This window comes from Chiloscyllium punctatum, chromosome 45 (genome assembly GCF_047496795.1).
Source record: "Chiloscyllium punctatum isolate Juve2018m chromosome 45, sChiPun1.3, whole genome shotgun sequence".
NCBI classification, from domain to species: Eukaryota; Metazoa; Chordata; class Chondrichthyes; order Orectolobiformes; family Hemiscylliidae; genus Chiloscyllium; species Chiloscyllium punctatum.
In genome coordinates, this window is record NC_092783.1 from 65,824,457 (window position 1) to 65,840,366 (window position 15,910).

At 44.7% G+C, this 15,910-nt stretch overlaps 1 protein-coding gene across 3 annotated transcripts in view; it reads right to left on the reverse strand.

Moving 5' to 3' along the window:
• The window catches only part of LOC140467524 (striatin-interacting protein 1 homolog), a 188,609-nt gene that overhangs the window by 114,054 nt on the left and 58,645 nt on the right, over positions 1-15,910 (reverse strand). For all 3 annotated transcript variants that reach the window (XM_072563969.1, XM_072563967.1, XM_072563968.1), the window contains 3 exons: positions 12,317-12,423; positions 9,758-9,885; positions 8,755-8,937 (listed from right to left, as the gene is read on the reverse strand). In XM_072563969.1, the coding sequence (XP_072420070.1) occupies positions 8,755-8,937; positions 9,758-9,885; positions 12,317-12,423 (418 nt within the window). The remainder of the gene's footprint in view (positions 1-8,754; positions 8,938-9,757; positions 9,886-12,316; positions 12,424-15,910) is intronic.

Here is a 15,910-nt window from a genome sequence, read left to right on the forward strand (position 1 = left end):
GTACAAGCTGACGTCATCATCCTAGGAAAAAGTATTTCACTGTCTACCCTGTCTAATCCTCTGATCATCTTGTATGTCTCTATCAAATTCCCTCTTAGCCTTCTTCTTTCCAATGAGATCAGACCCAAGTCTCTCAGCCTTTCCTCATAAAACCTTCCCTCCAGACCAGGCAACATCCTGGTAAATCTCCTCCGCACCTTTTCCAATGCTTCCACATCCTTCCTGAAATATGGGGACCAGAATTGTACACAATATTCCAAGTGTGGCCATACTAGCGTTTTGTATATTTGCAGCATGGTATTGCGGCTCCGAAACTCAATCCCTCTACCAATGAAACCTAACACACCATATGCCTTCTTAACAGCACCATCAACCTGAGTGGCAACTTTCAGGGATCAATGTACATGAACTCCAAGATCCCTCTGCACGTCCATACTACCAAGAATCTTTCCATTGAGCCAGTACACTTTTAGCTGCATTGAACTCCATTTGCCACCTCTCAGCCCAATTCTGCAGTTTATCCAAGTCCCCCTGCAACCTGCAACATTCTTCCAAACTGTCCACTACTCCCCCGACTTTAGTGTCATCTGCAAATTTACTAATCCATCCACCTATGCCTGCGTCTAAGTCATTTATAAAAATGACAAACAGCAGTGGTCCCAAAACAGATCCTTGTGGCACATCACTAGTAACCGGACTCCAGGTTGAATATTTTCCATCAGATACCACTCGCTGCCTTCCTTCAGAAAGCCAGTTTCTAAAACAAACTATTAAATCACCCTCAATCCCATGCCTCAGCATTTTCTACAACAGCCTACCATGTGGAACCTTATCAAAAGCTTTACTGAAGTCCATGTATACCACGTCCTCTGCTCTACCCTCATCTACATAGACCACAGAACATAGAAAAGTACAGCACAGAGTAGGCCTTTTGGCCCATGATTTTGTACGGAGGTTTAATCCTAATATAAAATATCGTAACTTAACCTACGCAACCCTCAACTCACTGCTATCCATGTGCATGTCCAGTAGTCGCTTAAATGTCCCCAATGACTCTGCTTCCACCACCACAGCTGGCAACACATTCCACACATTCACAACTCTCTGCATAAAGAACCTATCTCTGATGTCTCCTTTATACCTTCCTCCTAATATCTTCAAACTATGACTCCTCGTACCAGTCAATCTTGCCCTGGGGAAAAGTCTCTGGCTATTGACAGTATCTATTCCACGCATTATTTTATACACCTCGATCAGGTCTCCTCTCTTCCTCCTTCTCTCCAGAGAGAAGAGTCCGAGCTTAGTCAACCTTTCTTCAAAAGGCAAGCCCTCCTGTCCAGGCAGCAACCTGGTAAACCTTCTTTGCACCCTCTCCAAAGCCTCTGTATCTTTCCTATAGTAGGGCGACCAGAACTGGACACAATATTCCAAGTGTGGTCTCACCAGTGACTTGTAGAGCTGCAGCAAAGCCTCGTGGCTCTCAAACTCGATCCCCCTGTTAATGAAAGCCAAAACACCATATGCTTTCTTAACAACCCTATCCACTTGGGTGGCAACTTTGAGGGATCTATGTACTTGCACACCAAGATCCCTCGTTCCTCCACACTGCCAAGAATCCTATAGTCAGCATTCGAGTTTGACCTTCCAAAATGCATCACTTCGCATTTATCCAGGTTGAACTCCAACTGCCACCTCTCAGCCCAGCTCTGCCTCCTGTCTATGTCATGCTGCAGCCTGCAGTAGCCCTCTATACTATCGACGACACCTCCAAACTTTGTGTCATCTGCAAATTTACTAACCCACCCCTCTACCTCGTCATCCAAGTCATTTATAAAAACTACAAAGAACAGAGCGGTATCCCACTCAACACTGACCTCCAGGCAGAATACTTTCCATCTGTAACACTCTCTGCCTTCTATCAGCCAGCCAATTCTGAATCCAGATAGCAAAAACTCAATGTATCCCATACTTCCTGACTTTATGAATGAGCCTACCAGAGGAACATTATCAAATGCCTTGGTGAAGTCCATATACACCACATCCACTTAGGATTTCCCTATTACCCTCTTGAAAAGAGAAACAACATTCGCCTCCTTCCAATCCTCCATTAAGTCTCCAGTGGAGAATGAGGAGGCAAAGATCTTCACCAGCGACTTAGCAACCTCCTTTCTCACTTCCTGGAGCAGCATAGGATAAATCTAGTCTGGCCCTGGGGACTTATCAATCTTAACACTTTCCAAAATTTCTAGCACATCAACTTCATCAATCTTGATCTGGTCAAGGCTGTGTCCCAGCTTCTCTAAGTTCTCATTCACAACAAGGTCCCTTTCCTTGGTGAAAACTGAAGCAAAAAACTCATTTAGGGCTTCCCCTATCTGCTCAGAATCCACGCACAAGTTCCCTCCGCTATCCCTGATCGTCCTACCTTCTCCCTGATCATTCTTTTATTCCTCACATGAGTAAAATGCCTTTGGGTTCTCCCTAATCCTTCTTGCCAAGCCCTTTTCGTGCCCCCTCCAGACTCTCCTCAGTCCATTTCTGAGCTCCTTTCTAGTAAGCCTGTAATCTTCTTGATCCTCTCTTCCTCCATCTTATGTAGGCTGCCTTCTTCTTTTTGACAAGAAGCTCTTCTGTTCTCATCATCCAAGATTCCTTAATCCTACCCCTTCTCACCTGTCTCAGAGGAACAAATTTATGCATCACTCGCAATAAGTGCTCTTTAAATAGTCTCCACATGTCTGCTATGCCCTTTCTGTGGAACAATTGCTTCCAGTCTGTACTTCCCAACTCCTGTCTGATAGCATCATAATTTCCTTTTCCCCAATTAAATATCTCCCCTCAGTAACTGCTCCTTTCTCTCCCCAAGGCTATGGTAAATGTGAGGCAGTTGTGATCACTTTCACCAAAGTGTTCTCCCACCGTGAAATCTGACACCTGTCCTGGCTCGTTGCCGAGCACCAAATCCAAAATGGCCTCCCCCTCGTCAATCTGTCTACATACTGAGTAAGGAAACCCTCCTGAACACACCTGACAAAAACGGCTCCATCCAAACCATCTGCACTAAGGAGGTTCCAGTCAATATTGGGAAAGTTGAAATCACCCATAACAACCACCCTGTACTTCTGCATTTTTCCAGAATCTACCCTCCTATGAGATCTTCAATCTCTCTCCTGCTATTAGGTGGTCTGTAGAAACCCCCCAATGCTGTGGCTGTTCCTAACTTCCACCCATACTGACTCAGTAGACAAACCTTCCTCGACAAACTTCATTTCTGTAGCTGTGATGCATTCTCTGATTAGCAATGCCACACCCACTCCTCTTTTTCCATCCTCCCTGTTCTTTTTAAACTTCTAAACTCTGGAACATCAGGCAACCATTCCTGCCCTTGTGGAACCCACATCTCCATTATGGCCACAACATCATAGCCCCAAGAAGTGATCCATGTTCTAATTTAGTCACTCTTATTCTGGACACTCCTTGTATTAAAGCAGACACACTTTAACTGATCCCTTTGTTTCATCGCATGAGAAAACTTCCTGATAGATTCAATGCATCCTGTCACTGCCCCATCTGCAACTAACCCCGTATCAGACATGTGGTTCTGATTCCCACCCCCTGCCAAACTAGTTTAAAACCTCCCGAATCACACGAGCAAATCTCCCACCCAGGACATTTGTACCCCTCCAGTTCAGGTGCAACCCGTCCTTCATGCTTGGTCACCTTCTCAAAAATCTCAATGAGGTTTGTGAGACACTACCTGCCCTTGACAAATCCATGTTGACTATCTGAAATAAAATCGTTGCTTGCTAGATAATAATAAATCTTATCTCTTATAATTCTTTCTTACAACAGAAGTAAGACTCACTGGTCTATAATTACCTGGGTCATCTCTACTGCCCTTCTTGAACAAGGGCACAACATTTGCAATCCTCCAGACCTCTGGTACTAAACCTATAGACAATGACGACTCAAAGATCAAAGCCAAAGGCTCTACCATCTCCTCTCTAGCTTCCCAATGAATCCTCGGACAAACCCCATCCAGCCCAGGTGACTTGTCTACTTTCACTTCTTCTAGAATTGACAACACCTCTTTGTGGCTAACCTCGATCCTTTCTAGTCTAATGTCTTGTATCTCATTCTTCTCCGCTACAATATTCTCCTTTTCCTGAGTGAAAACCGATGAGAACTATTCGTTTAGCACCTCTCCGATCTCCACAGGGTCTACACTCAACCTCCCACTTGTCTTTGACTGGCCCTATTCCTACCTAGTCATCCTTTTATTCCTCACAAACCTATAGAAAGCTTAAGGGTTCTCCTTTATTCTATTTGCTAAAGACTGCTCATGTCCTCTCTTTGCTCTTAACTCTCACTTTAAATCCTTCCTAGCTGATCTGTAACTCTCCAATACCTCAAGTGAACAATCTTGTCTCATCAACACATAAGCCTCCTTCTTCTGCTGAACAAAAGATACAATTTCTGTAGTAAACCACGGTTCCCTTACCTTATCACTTCCTCCCTGCCTGACAGGGACATACCTATCAAGGACATGCAATACCTGTTCTTTAAACCAGCTCCACATTCCCATTGTCTGCATCCCCTGCATTTTGCTACCACATTCTATGCATCCTAATTCTTGCCTAATCGCATTATAATTGCCCTTGCCTCATCGATAACTCTTGACCTGTGGCATGTGCCTATCCCTTTCAATCACTAAACTAAACATAACTGAATCATGGTCACTCTCTCCAAAGTGCTCACCTACAACTAAATCAAACACCTGACCTGGTTCATTATCAAGCACCAGACCCAGTGTGGCCTCCCATCTTGTCGGCCCTTTGGCAAACTATGTCAGGAAACCCTCCTGTACACATTGGACAAAAACTAATCCATCCGATGTACTAGAGTTATAGCATTTCTAGTCAAAGTTGGGGAAGTTAAAGCCCCCATAATGACCACCCTGTTCCTTTCACTCCTACCCAGAATAATTTTGCCAATCCTCTCTTCCACCACCCTGGAGCTCTGCGGAGGCCTATAAAAAACTCCAAGCAGTGTGACTTCTCCTCTGCTGTTTTTAACCTCAACCCACACTACCTCAGTAGACAAGACCTCATCAAAAGTTCTTTCAGCTACCGTTATACTATCCTTGACGAACAAGGCCATACCTCCCCCTCTTTTACCATCTTGCCTGTTCTTAATGAAAGACCTAAACCCTGGAAACTGCAACATCTATTCCTCACCCTGCTCTATCCATGTCTCCGAAACGGCCACAATATTGAAGTCCCAGGTACCTATCCATGCTGCAAGCTTACCGACCTTATTTTGGATACTTCTGGCGTTGAAGTTGTCAGGTTTCTGACACTGAGGCTCAGACAGGAAGGGGAGAAAATAGAAAAGTGCTAGTGGTAGGGGACTCAACAGTAAGACCGATTGACAGAAGATTTTGTGGTCAGGAATGGGACTCCTGGAAGGTATGTTGCTTCCCCGGTGCGAGGATCCGGGATGTCACCGATTGGGTATACAGGAATTTGAAGGGGGGAGGGTGAGCAGCCAGCAATCATGGTACATATTGGCACCAATGATATAGCCAGGAAAGGGATTAAGGATCTGAAAAGTGACTACAGAGAGTTAGGTTGAAAGGTGAAGAGCAGGACGAGTAGAAGAGTGATCTCAGGATTGCTACCGGTGCCACAAGACAGTGAGGTAAGGAACAGTCAGCAAGTGCAGCTTAACACGTGGCTGCGAGGCTGATGCAGGAGGGAGGGCTTCAGATACTTAGATCATATGAAAGACTCAACAAACAATCCAGGTCTTTTTCAATGTATAATTTCAGTTACATCACACTGTAAACTTTTGCTATAAATTCAGTGTCTTACAGTTGTGTCCTCCACAACCACATGATGGAGGAGCGGCACTCCAAAAGCTAGAGCTTCCAATTAAATCTGTTGGATGATAACCTGGTGCTGTGTGATTTTTAACTATGGTGTTTTGGCTTTCATTAACGGGGAGCAAGCTTAAGAGCTGTGAGGTTTTGCTGCAGCTCTACAAGACCTTGGTGAGACCACACTTGGAATATTGTGTCCAGTTCTGGTCATCCTAATATAGGAAAGACGCGGAGGCTTTGGAGAGGGTGCAAAGAAGGTTCACTAGGATATTGCCTGGACTGGAGGACTTGTCTTGCAAAGACAGGTTGACTAAGCTCAGACTTTTTTCTCTGGAGAGAAGGAGGAAGAGAGGTGACTTGATTGAAGTATACAAGATAATGAGAGGCATAGATAGAGTCGATAGCCACAGATTTTTCCCCAGGGCAAGATTGACTGGCACAAGGGGTCATAGTTTTAAGATGTTAGGAGGAAGGTATAGAGACCTCAGAGGTAGGTTCTTTACGCAGAGAGTTGTGAATGCGCGGAATGCATTACCGGCTGTGGTGGTGGAAGTGGAATCATTAGGGACATTTAAGCGACTGCTGGTCATGCACATTGATAGTAGTGAATTGAGGGGTGCATAGGTTAGGTTTTTTATTTTAGATTACAAATACAGAGGAACCTCGATTATCTGAATACCAATTATCCGAAAATCAGATTATCTTGAGGAGATCTCGAGGTCCCGATGGCAACATTACATCAAAGACGTGTTCCCAACAGTGATCGCGGGGGGCAGTGTTGGACCAGGTTGGGGGTGGGGAGATGTTGGGGGCAGGGGGTGGTGTTGCACGGGAGGCAGGGGGCGGTGTTGCATGGAGTTGGGGGCGGGGGGCCGGTTTTGGACAAGGTTGGGGGGGGGGGGGGGGGGAACAGTGTTGGACGGGTTTGGGGGCAGGGATCAGTGTTGGGGGCAGGGGGTTGCGGTGTTGGACAGAGTTGGGGACAGTATTGGGGGCAATTTTTTCATAGAGGGTGATGCATGTATAAAACGTGCTACCAGAGGAGATGGTAGAGGTGGGTATAATTGCAACATTTTAAAAGACATTTGGACAGGAATAGATTAGATTAGACTACCTACAGTGTAGAAACAGGTGTTTCTGCCCAACAAGTCCACACCGACCCTCCAAAGAGTAACCTACCCAGATCCATTTCCATCTAACTAATGCACCTAGCACTATGGGCAATTTAGCATAGCCAATTCACCTGACCTGCATATCTTTGGATTATGGGAGGAAACCAGAACACCCAGAGGAAACCCCTACAGACACGGGGAGAATGTGCAAACTCCACACAGACAGTTGCCTGAGGTGGGAATCAAACCCAGGTCTCTAGTGCTGTGAGACAGCAGTGCTAACCACTGAGCCACCATGCTACCCCTCTTCAACTCTGATCTCCAGCATCTGCAGTCCTCACTTTCTCCCAGTTGAAATGGAGCCAGGCACACTTAAAGATGGATCCTGCAGGAGCTGTAGCCAGGGCTCTATCAGCTGGGGACCAAGCACAGACAGAGAGGCATGAAACACTCAACAGCTCCTCCATGACAGACAATAGCCCCAACAACTAGTATGTGCTTCAGTCACAGCAAACATCCAGGCCTCCAGAGCCACAGCCAATTTCCAGTTTCTTTCCTTAACTATACCGACTATCTGAAAGTGAAAGGGTCACAATGGAGAGTGCATCAAGACTGTAGCCCTAACAAACCTGCTGAGATCTTGGAGCTGCTTGGCAACATGACCTGGGACAAGAATATAATCAGTATTATTCCCTGCCATCTAGATGTTGGCAACTGCAATGGATAAATGAGCCCAAAAAGCTATTGGGAGGTTTCAGCATAGCCCAAGGTGATAACCTGCCTAACACCCAGGCCATGTGCTACCCAAGAAAACCAGTTATGCCAACAAGGAGACCGGATAAGCTGGAACAGCAATACAGTAGAGACACCTGAAATTAAAGGTGCAGCTCCTTACAGATTCTGTCTCCTGCCCCTATGGCGCATCCAAACAAAATACAAGAGGCAGATCTTCCTTGAATTATTTTTGCCTCTGGCATTAAGTTTTCAGGTTCCAGATTAGTGGTACTGGAAGAGCACAGTAGTTCAGGCAGCATCCGAGGAGCAGTAAAATCGACGTTTCGGGCAAAAGCCCTTCATCAGGAATACAGGCAGAGAGCCTGAAGGGTGGAGAGATATCTCTGCCTGTATTTCTGATGGAGGGCTTTTGCCCGAAACATCGATTTTACTGCACCTCGGATGCTGCCTGAACTGCTGTGCTCTTCCAACACCACTAATCCAGAATCTGGTTTCCAGCATCTGCAGTCATTGTTTTTACCTTTATTAGGTTTTCAGGGGCTACTTCTAATGTTTCCATGGTAAATTTGTATCTGTTCCCATACATTTTAAATCCTGCAAGACAAGCACATGAGGAGAAGGGAATAAATGGTTGTGATGGTTGAGAAAGAAGAGAGGTGGCTCAAGTAGAGTATGAACGTTGATATGGTCTGGTTAGGCCAAACGGCCCGTTTCTGTGCCAGTAGTCCTATGTGACCCTTTATAATCTACTTCACCAACCTCCATCATCTATTCATGCTCAAAGGAGCCAAGGCACAATGGAGAACACTCTTCATACAAGGAAAGACACATTAGAACATTTTCTAAATGCCAAGAGATGAGAAACCATGGAGGAGAAATAAAATTGGGGTGCCCAAAGAAGATTTTCTTTCTGATAGTCACATTGGAAATAAATGAAAATACAAGAATTTTGCTTGTGCAAATATTTGTGCAAGCAAATCATCAGTATTAATGGCACCCGATTTGGTCAATGCATGTCACTCTCACCTTGTGCTCTCGGCGAGCCCGTTTCTGCTGCTGCTCTATTAGGTCAGAGGCAGATGCTGGTGGTGAGGCAGCTCTCATGTTACGGATCACTTTGATGCTGTCTTCAGGGAGTGGTGGCAGACCAAGTGCCTCACGTTTCTTCACTTTAAGAACCTGGAGGTCTTCAAAGCCTCCTAGCGATAGCTATTAAGGAGCCAAGTAACAACACTGAATTAAGGATCTAAGAAGGATGAACTATTACCATAACACTAAAATGCTAATATAAACTTGCGTTCATACTCACTGATTTTGGAATTTTAATATGGAGCCGCTGGTGTTTGACTGGGGTGGGTAAAGTCAGAAGTCACACGACACCAGCTTATAGTTCAACAGGTTTATTTGAAATCACAACCATCTTGCCATTAGCTCTCTGCCTCTGCGTTCTGTGCCTGTGCTTCCCTCCACTTGACCTGAAGGAGCAGTGCTCCGAAAGTTTGTGATTTCAAATAAATCTGTCGGTCTATAACCTGGTGTTGTGTAACTTCCGACTTTGGAATTTCAAACATGCGCAAAGTGAACATTTCACATATAAATGAGATGCATTTGATGATTTTCTAATCTATGAATGTTAACCCAATAATCACCGGTAACCTGACATCTTACTCAGGTGCATTTGCCCAAACAGGATGCTCAACTTTCCAGGATAATACAAATGCCTCTAATTCAACACCCACTTGCCTGACAGGTCAACGAGAGTTCATAGATAATAAAACAGGAAGAATCACAATATTATTGCATTGCAGCTCAGGGTCTATAACCAATTTTAATGCTCTTGTTGGTTGATGAAACTAATTCGAAGCAAATATGGATTAAAGAGGACATGTTTCTGACTTTATACAATAGACTTTCCACCTAAACCAGAAAAAGTTGCTTTTTTTTCTTTACAAATGTAAAGCACAAACAAACCTCTTTAAATCACAAATACTAGTGATGAAAACAAATCTCCTATTTTACTAAAACTCACCAATACAGTTTTCCAAAGCAACAAGAGAACCTTCTTCATAGGAAAATGGGGAGCATGACCACTGCAGAATTTGGTCACCATCCCAAATAGCATAACTGAAAATGGTTCATTGTTGTACAGGGATACACCTTGGAAAAAGAAAAAAGCAATATTATGTATTTGTACAAAAACAAATCTGAAACAACACAATAATGGAGAAACTCAATTGGTCTGGCAGCATCTGTGGAAATAGAAACAGAATTAACATTGAGTCCAGTATGACACTTTATCAGAACTTTGTGGAGATTTTGTGGTCAGTTTTCACGTGAGCCATGATTAATGCACACCTATCTTTAGGCTGCTTTCCAGAAATCCAGACTTCAATGAGTTATAAATTCCTCCAACTAAACACTGGTTGCACATTATTTTTTATGACTGACTTTTGACTTTCAATTTGCATATATTTGACACGTTTCCATTCTCAACCGAGCTTCAGAAAAGAGTTACAAGGATGTTGCCAGGATTGGAGGATCTGAGCTACAGGGAGAGGCTGAAGAGACTCGAGCTGTTTTCCCTGGAGCGTCGGAGGCTGAGGGGTGACCTTATAGAGGTTTACAAAATTATGAGGGTCATGGATAGGATAACTAGACAAGGTCTTTTCCCTGGGGTGGGGGAGTCTAGAACTAGAGGGCATAGGTTTAGAGTGAGAGGAGAAAGATATAAGAGAGACGTAAGGGGCAACTTTTTCACACAGAGGGTGGTACGTGTATAGAATGAGTTGCCAGAGAAAGTGGTGAAGGCTGGTACAATTGCAACATTTAAAAAGGCATTTGGATGGGTATACGAATAGGAAGGATTTGGAGGGATATGGGCCGGATGCTGGTAGGTGGAACTAGATTGGGTTGGTCGGCATAGACGGGTTGGACCGAAGGATCTGTTTCCATGCTGTACATCTTTATGACTCTATGACTCAGGCAGAACCCAGATATTTGGAAGTTTGACATTCTGTTCATGAGAGAAACGTCTGGTCACATCTACGTATATTGTCGCCAATGTAAACGTCGGCTTCAAAACACTACCCTCACAATACCCTCGTGTCTTGAACCATTTGGGCCCCACGGTTTCCCTATGCAACTTCACCTCCCTGTTGATCTTCAGGTACTCCTTAAAACAGATGTCTAATTAGACTGCACTCATTGACTCCAAGCAGCATTTGCATTAGCAGTGATATCGCTCATGCAGTAACTGAGCAACAAATGCAAACTAATGACAGTTTTTTTTGGAAAGTACATTGGGTCAGAGAAATAAAGTATAAAAACAAAAGTAAACTTATTTTAATTTTTAAATATCTGCTTAAATAGTGTACACACATTCTATGCATGGTTGGCAATCATGGTAGGTGTTGGTTTTACTTAACCTTTTAAACTTTCATGATATCTCCTTATTTGGCTTAGCAGCTTATTTTTTTTTCTAACCATGTCACAGAAATACTGCAGAATTTTTTAACGCTAAAAACATTGGATAAATACATTAATCCAGTAATGGGGGAAGCGAGAATACTTGAATTTTACATTGTGTAATTAAGTCATAACGTACAAATTAACCAAGTTTAGAGACAACTGTTATTTTCTATGGTCATCTGAATATGAACCAAAGCAATTTACGTATTCAGGTTGGACCTTGTCTCACGCAGTGTTTATTTAACCTGGAAAGAGTGATAGCATATTTGTATAAAATACATGAAAGCTCAATACTGATCTAAAATAGGATTCTGTTGTTTTGTCCATTAGTCATGCTGTTTGCCAAATCAATGGAGGCCAGTCTAACCAAATGGTCAATGCAAAATACTCAGGACTAAATATTTCACTGTACTCAATGTATCTACATGGATTCCAATTCATAACGCTACATAAATGCTAGCATTTTCAATTTTTCCTGCACATTTTTGGGCATTTGCAAATAATTTTCTTGAAATTAGATAAACTGATCTTTGTACTTAATAAGCATTCACAAGAATTTCTGCAAATCTAAAACTAGGGCCATAATAAGTGTAGTCAAAAATAAATGAAATGAAAGATACAGTAGAATTTTGTTTACCCAGAGTGATGAGAACAAAGAACTCACCAGCACAAGGAATAACTGAAGCAAATTCAGTGTATTCATTCAAGGGAAGCTGAAATATAAGGTACACTGATTGCATTAGGTGAAGTATAATGGGGAAAGCCTTCAGTTCATGCCCGAAACGTCGATTCTCCTGCTCCTTGGATGCTGCCTGACCTGCTGCGCTTTTCCAGCAACACATTTTCAGCTGGGATAATTGACCTACTTCTGTACAGTAAGTTCTGTGACAATTATGAATTATTCAGGCTTGATAACAGTAGCACAAGTTAAGTTAAGCCCCATAAGGGGTTGATTTATGGAGCGGAGGGATAGAAAAGCAGAGTAAGGATAAATGTTAAATAATTCTCTCCCTTCTTAACTTTGAATATTTTGTTGTCTTATGAAATATCATGCATAAAAAAACAATTCACTTGTGGTTCCTTTTATTATCAATAAATCTGACAGAACATATCGTCACACCTAAGTCTGTTCTGAAGGTCTCTCTCATTGCCCTCCATTCCAGATTATCCTCTTCTGTTTCCTGACGAATTGTCTCCACCATCAGGTACATTATGTTCAGTAGCACTCTGAGAAACAGGAATTTATAGTTAACAAAGGAATGCCATGAATATATTAGACAGGAGTTGACTAATGCAGGACTCATGATGCAGAGCAGGGTAAATACACTGACATAACATCACCAAATAGCAAGCAAGCAATTATCAGACATTTATGACATGCAAAAAGCCCTTTGGCCCATTGTTTGTCAGTCAAGACCCTAAACAAGCCTCTAAATGAGATTTTTCTAATCCCATTTTCCAGCACAAGGCCCATAGCCTTGTATGCCTTTGCACTGCAATTGTACATCTAAATGCTAATTGCCGAAAATAATTCTGAAAAGATCAGTTGGTTTTCATCTTAAACTGTGACAGCTTTGCCATATAATTGAGCTCATCACTCTTGAAACTATATTCCACAAATTCAGAATCACAGATGTCTTACATGAAGGATGAGAGTATTTGGCCAATTATGTGTGCACCAGCTCTTTAAAATCAGCATAATTAGCTTGTGCCAATCACTTGCTTTTTTCTCATAACCTTGAACATTATTTTTATCCATATAATTGTCCAATATCCCCTTGACCACCTCCAGTAAACTTGCCTTCATACTTCTAGGCAGTGCATTCTAAATCCTACATACTCGAGTAAAAAAGGTTTAGCTAAGTGTGAGGTGATTCACTTTGGTAAGAGTAACAAAAAGATGGGGTACTGGGCTAATGGTCAGATACTTGGTAGCGTGGATGAGCAGAGGGATCGCGGGAAAAAATCCATGAGGAAAGGCATCATCACCCTCGTCTACAAGCGGAAGGGGGAGAGGGAGGAAATTAGAAATTGGAGACCGATCTCACTGTTAAATGCAGACTACAAAATCTTGTCAAAGGTCATCGCCAACCGGGTCAGGTCTGCTCTGGGATCGGTGATCCACCCGGACCAAACCTGTGCTGTACCGGGCAGGAAGATCTCTGAGAGTCTCGCGCTCCTCAGGGATACGATCGCCTACGTGCAGGACAGGGGGGTGGACACCTGCCTCATCAGCCTGGACCAGGAGAAAGCCTTTGACAGGATATCGCATACATATATGAGGGATGTCCTCTCCAAAATGGGCTTTGGGGAGGGAATCGGAAATTGGATCAGACTGCTCTACACCAACATTGTCAGTGCAGTCTCAATCAATGGGTGGGAATCAGATAGCTTCCCTGTAAGATCTGGAGTCAGGCAGGGATGCCCCCTCTCACCCGCCTTGTTTGTGTGTTGCATAGAGCCATTTGCCGAATCCATCAGGAAGGATGCGAGCCTGAGAGGGGTGACTATTCCTGGCAGCGGGGGCCTGCAGGTTAAGGCCTCCCTGTACATGGATGACGTCGCTGTTTTCTGCTCGGATCCGCTGTCCGTGCACAGACTCGTGTGCATCTGCGACCAGTTCGAACGGGCCTCGGGGGCCAAGGTAAACCGAGGCAAGAGCGAGGCCATGCTCTTCGGGAACTGGGCCGACCAATCCTCTATCCCCTTCACCGTCAGGACTGACCACCTGAAGGTGCTGGGTATTTGGTTCGGGGGGACTGGGGCGTGCGCCAAGACCTGGGAGGAGCGGATCAGGAAGATGAGACAGAAACTAGGCAGATGGGGGCAACGGTCGCTCTCCATCGCGGGAAAAAACCTGGTCATCAGGTGTGAGGTACTCTCAGTATTGCTATATGTGGTACAGGTCTGGCCTATCCCCAGGACCTGTGCCGCCGCAGTCACCCGGGCCATCTTCCAATTCATTTGGAGATCAAAGATGGACCGGGTCTGAAGAGACTCTATGTACAAAGACCGGTGCAATGGGGGGAAAAAACACGCCCAATGCCACCCTCACCCTGATGGCCACCTTTGTGTGTGGCTGCATCAAGCTGTGCGTGGATCCCCGGTACGCAAACACCAAGTGTCACTACGTACTGAGGTTCTATCTGTCCCCGGTGTTGCGAAGGATGGGCCTGGCCTCGCTGCCGCGGAACGCTCAGAGTAGTTGGACCGTTCCGTATCACCTGTCCTTCGTGGAGAAATTTATGAGGAAAAACACCTTTGACCACAAGTCCATCAGGAAGTGGTCAGCACGTAGCGTCCTTGAGACCCTTCGGGAAAAGGAGAGGGCGGATCCTGTCGAGCGGTTCCCTGAGCAGACTGTCAAAGCCATTTGGCAGAATGCCTCATCGCCAGAACTTTCCAACAAGCACCAAGACGTGGCTTGGCTGGTGGTGAGAAGGGCTCTGCCTGTGAGATCCTTTATGCACGCCCGGACTCTCTGCCACACCGCACGCTGCCCTCGAAGCGGCTGCGGGGGGGACGAGACTGTCACACACCTCCTTCTGGAATGTGCCTATGCAGAGGAAGTCTGGAGAGGAATGCAGTGGTGCTTGTCGAGGTTCGTCCCGAGCAGCGCCGTGACGCGGGACTCCGTGCTCTACGGCCTGTTCCCCGGGACTCACACCGAGACGAACATTAACTGCGCCTGGAGGATCATCAACTCGGTGAAGGACGCTCTCTGGGCGGTCCGAAACCTGTTGATCTTCCAGCTGAAGGAGTTGACCCCGACCGAGTGTTGCAGACTGGCACATTCCAAGGTCCAAGACTACGTGTTGAGGGACGCGCTGAAGCTTGGGGCAGCTGCCGCCAAGGCGCGGTGGGGAAAGACCACCGTGTAAGATCGGCCTGCCTAAAGAAGAACAGGGGGCCCATGCAGACGTTTTTTTTGGGCTCTGCTGATGCCTCAGCCAAATATATGTATATGTACAAGATTGAAAAATGCACAGGATTGTAAATGACAAGGATAAATTCGAATCTGTGTTTGTAAATGTGGACATATGTATGGCATGATCCAATGTACAGACCATCAAATCATTTTATGAATAAAGTATATTTTTGAAATAAAAAAAAATCTTGGTGTCCATGTACACAGATTTTTGAAAGTTGCCACCCAGATAAATAGTGCAGTGAAGAAGGCATATGGTGTACTGGCTTTTATTGGTAGAGGAATTGAGTTCCGGAGTCCTGAGGTCATGTTGCAGTTGCATAAGACTCTGGTGCGGCCGCATCTGGAGTATTGTGTGCAGTTTTGGTCGCCATACTATAGGAAGGATGTGGAGGCACTGGAACGGGTGCAGAGGAGGTTTACCAGAATGTTGTCTGGTATGGTAGGAAGATCGTATGAGGAAAGGCTGAGGTTCTTGGGGCTGTTTTCATTGGAGAAAAGAAGGTTTAGGGGTGACTTGATAGAGGTGTACAAGGTGATTAGAGGTTTAGATAGGGTTGACCATGAGAACCTTTTTCCACGTATGGAGTCAGCTATTACGAGGGGGCATAGCTTTAAATTAAGGGGTGGTAGGTATAGGACAGATGTTAGGGGTAGATTCTTTACTCAGCAAGTCATGAGTTCATAGAATGCCCTGCCAGTAGCAGTGGTGGACTCTCCCTCTTTATGGGCATTTAAACGGGCATTGGATAGGTATATGGAGGATAGTGGGTTAGTGTAGGTTAG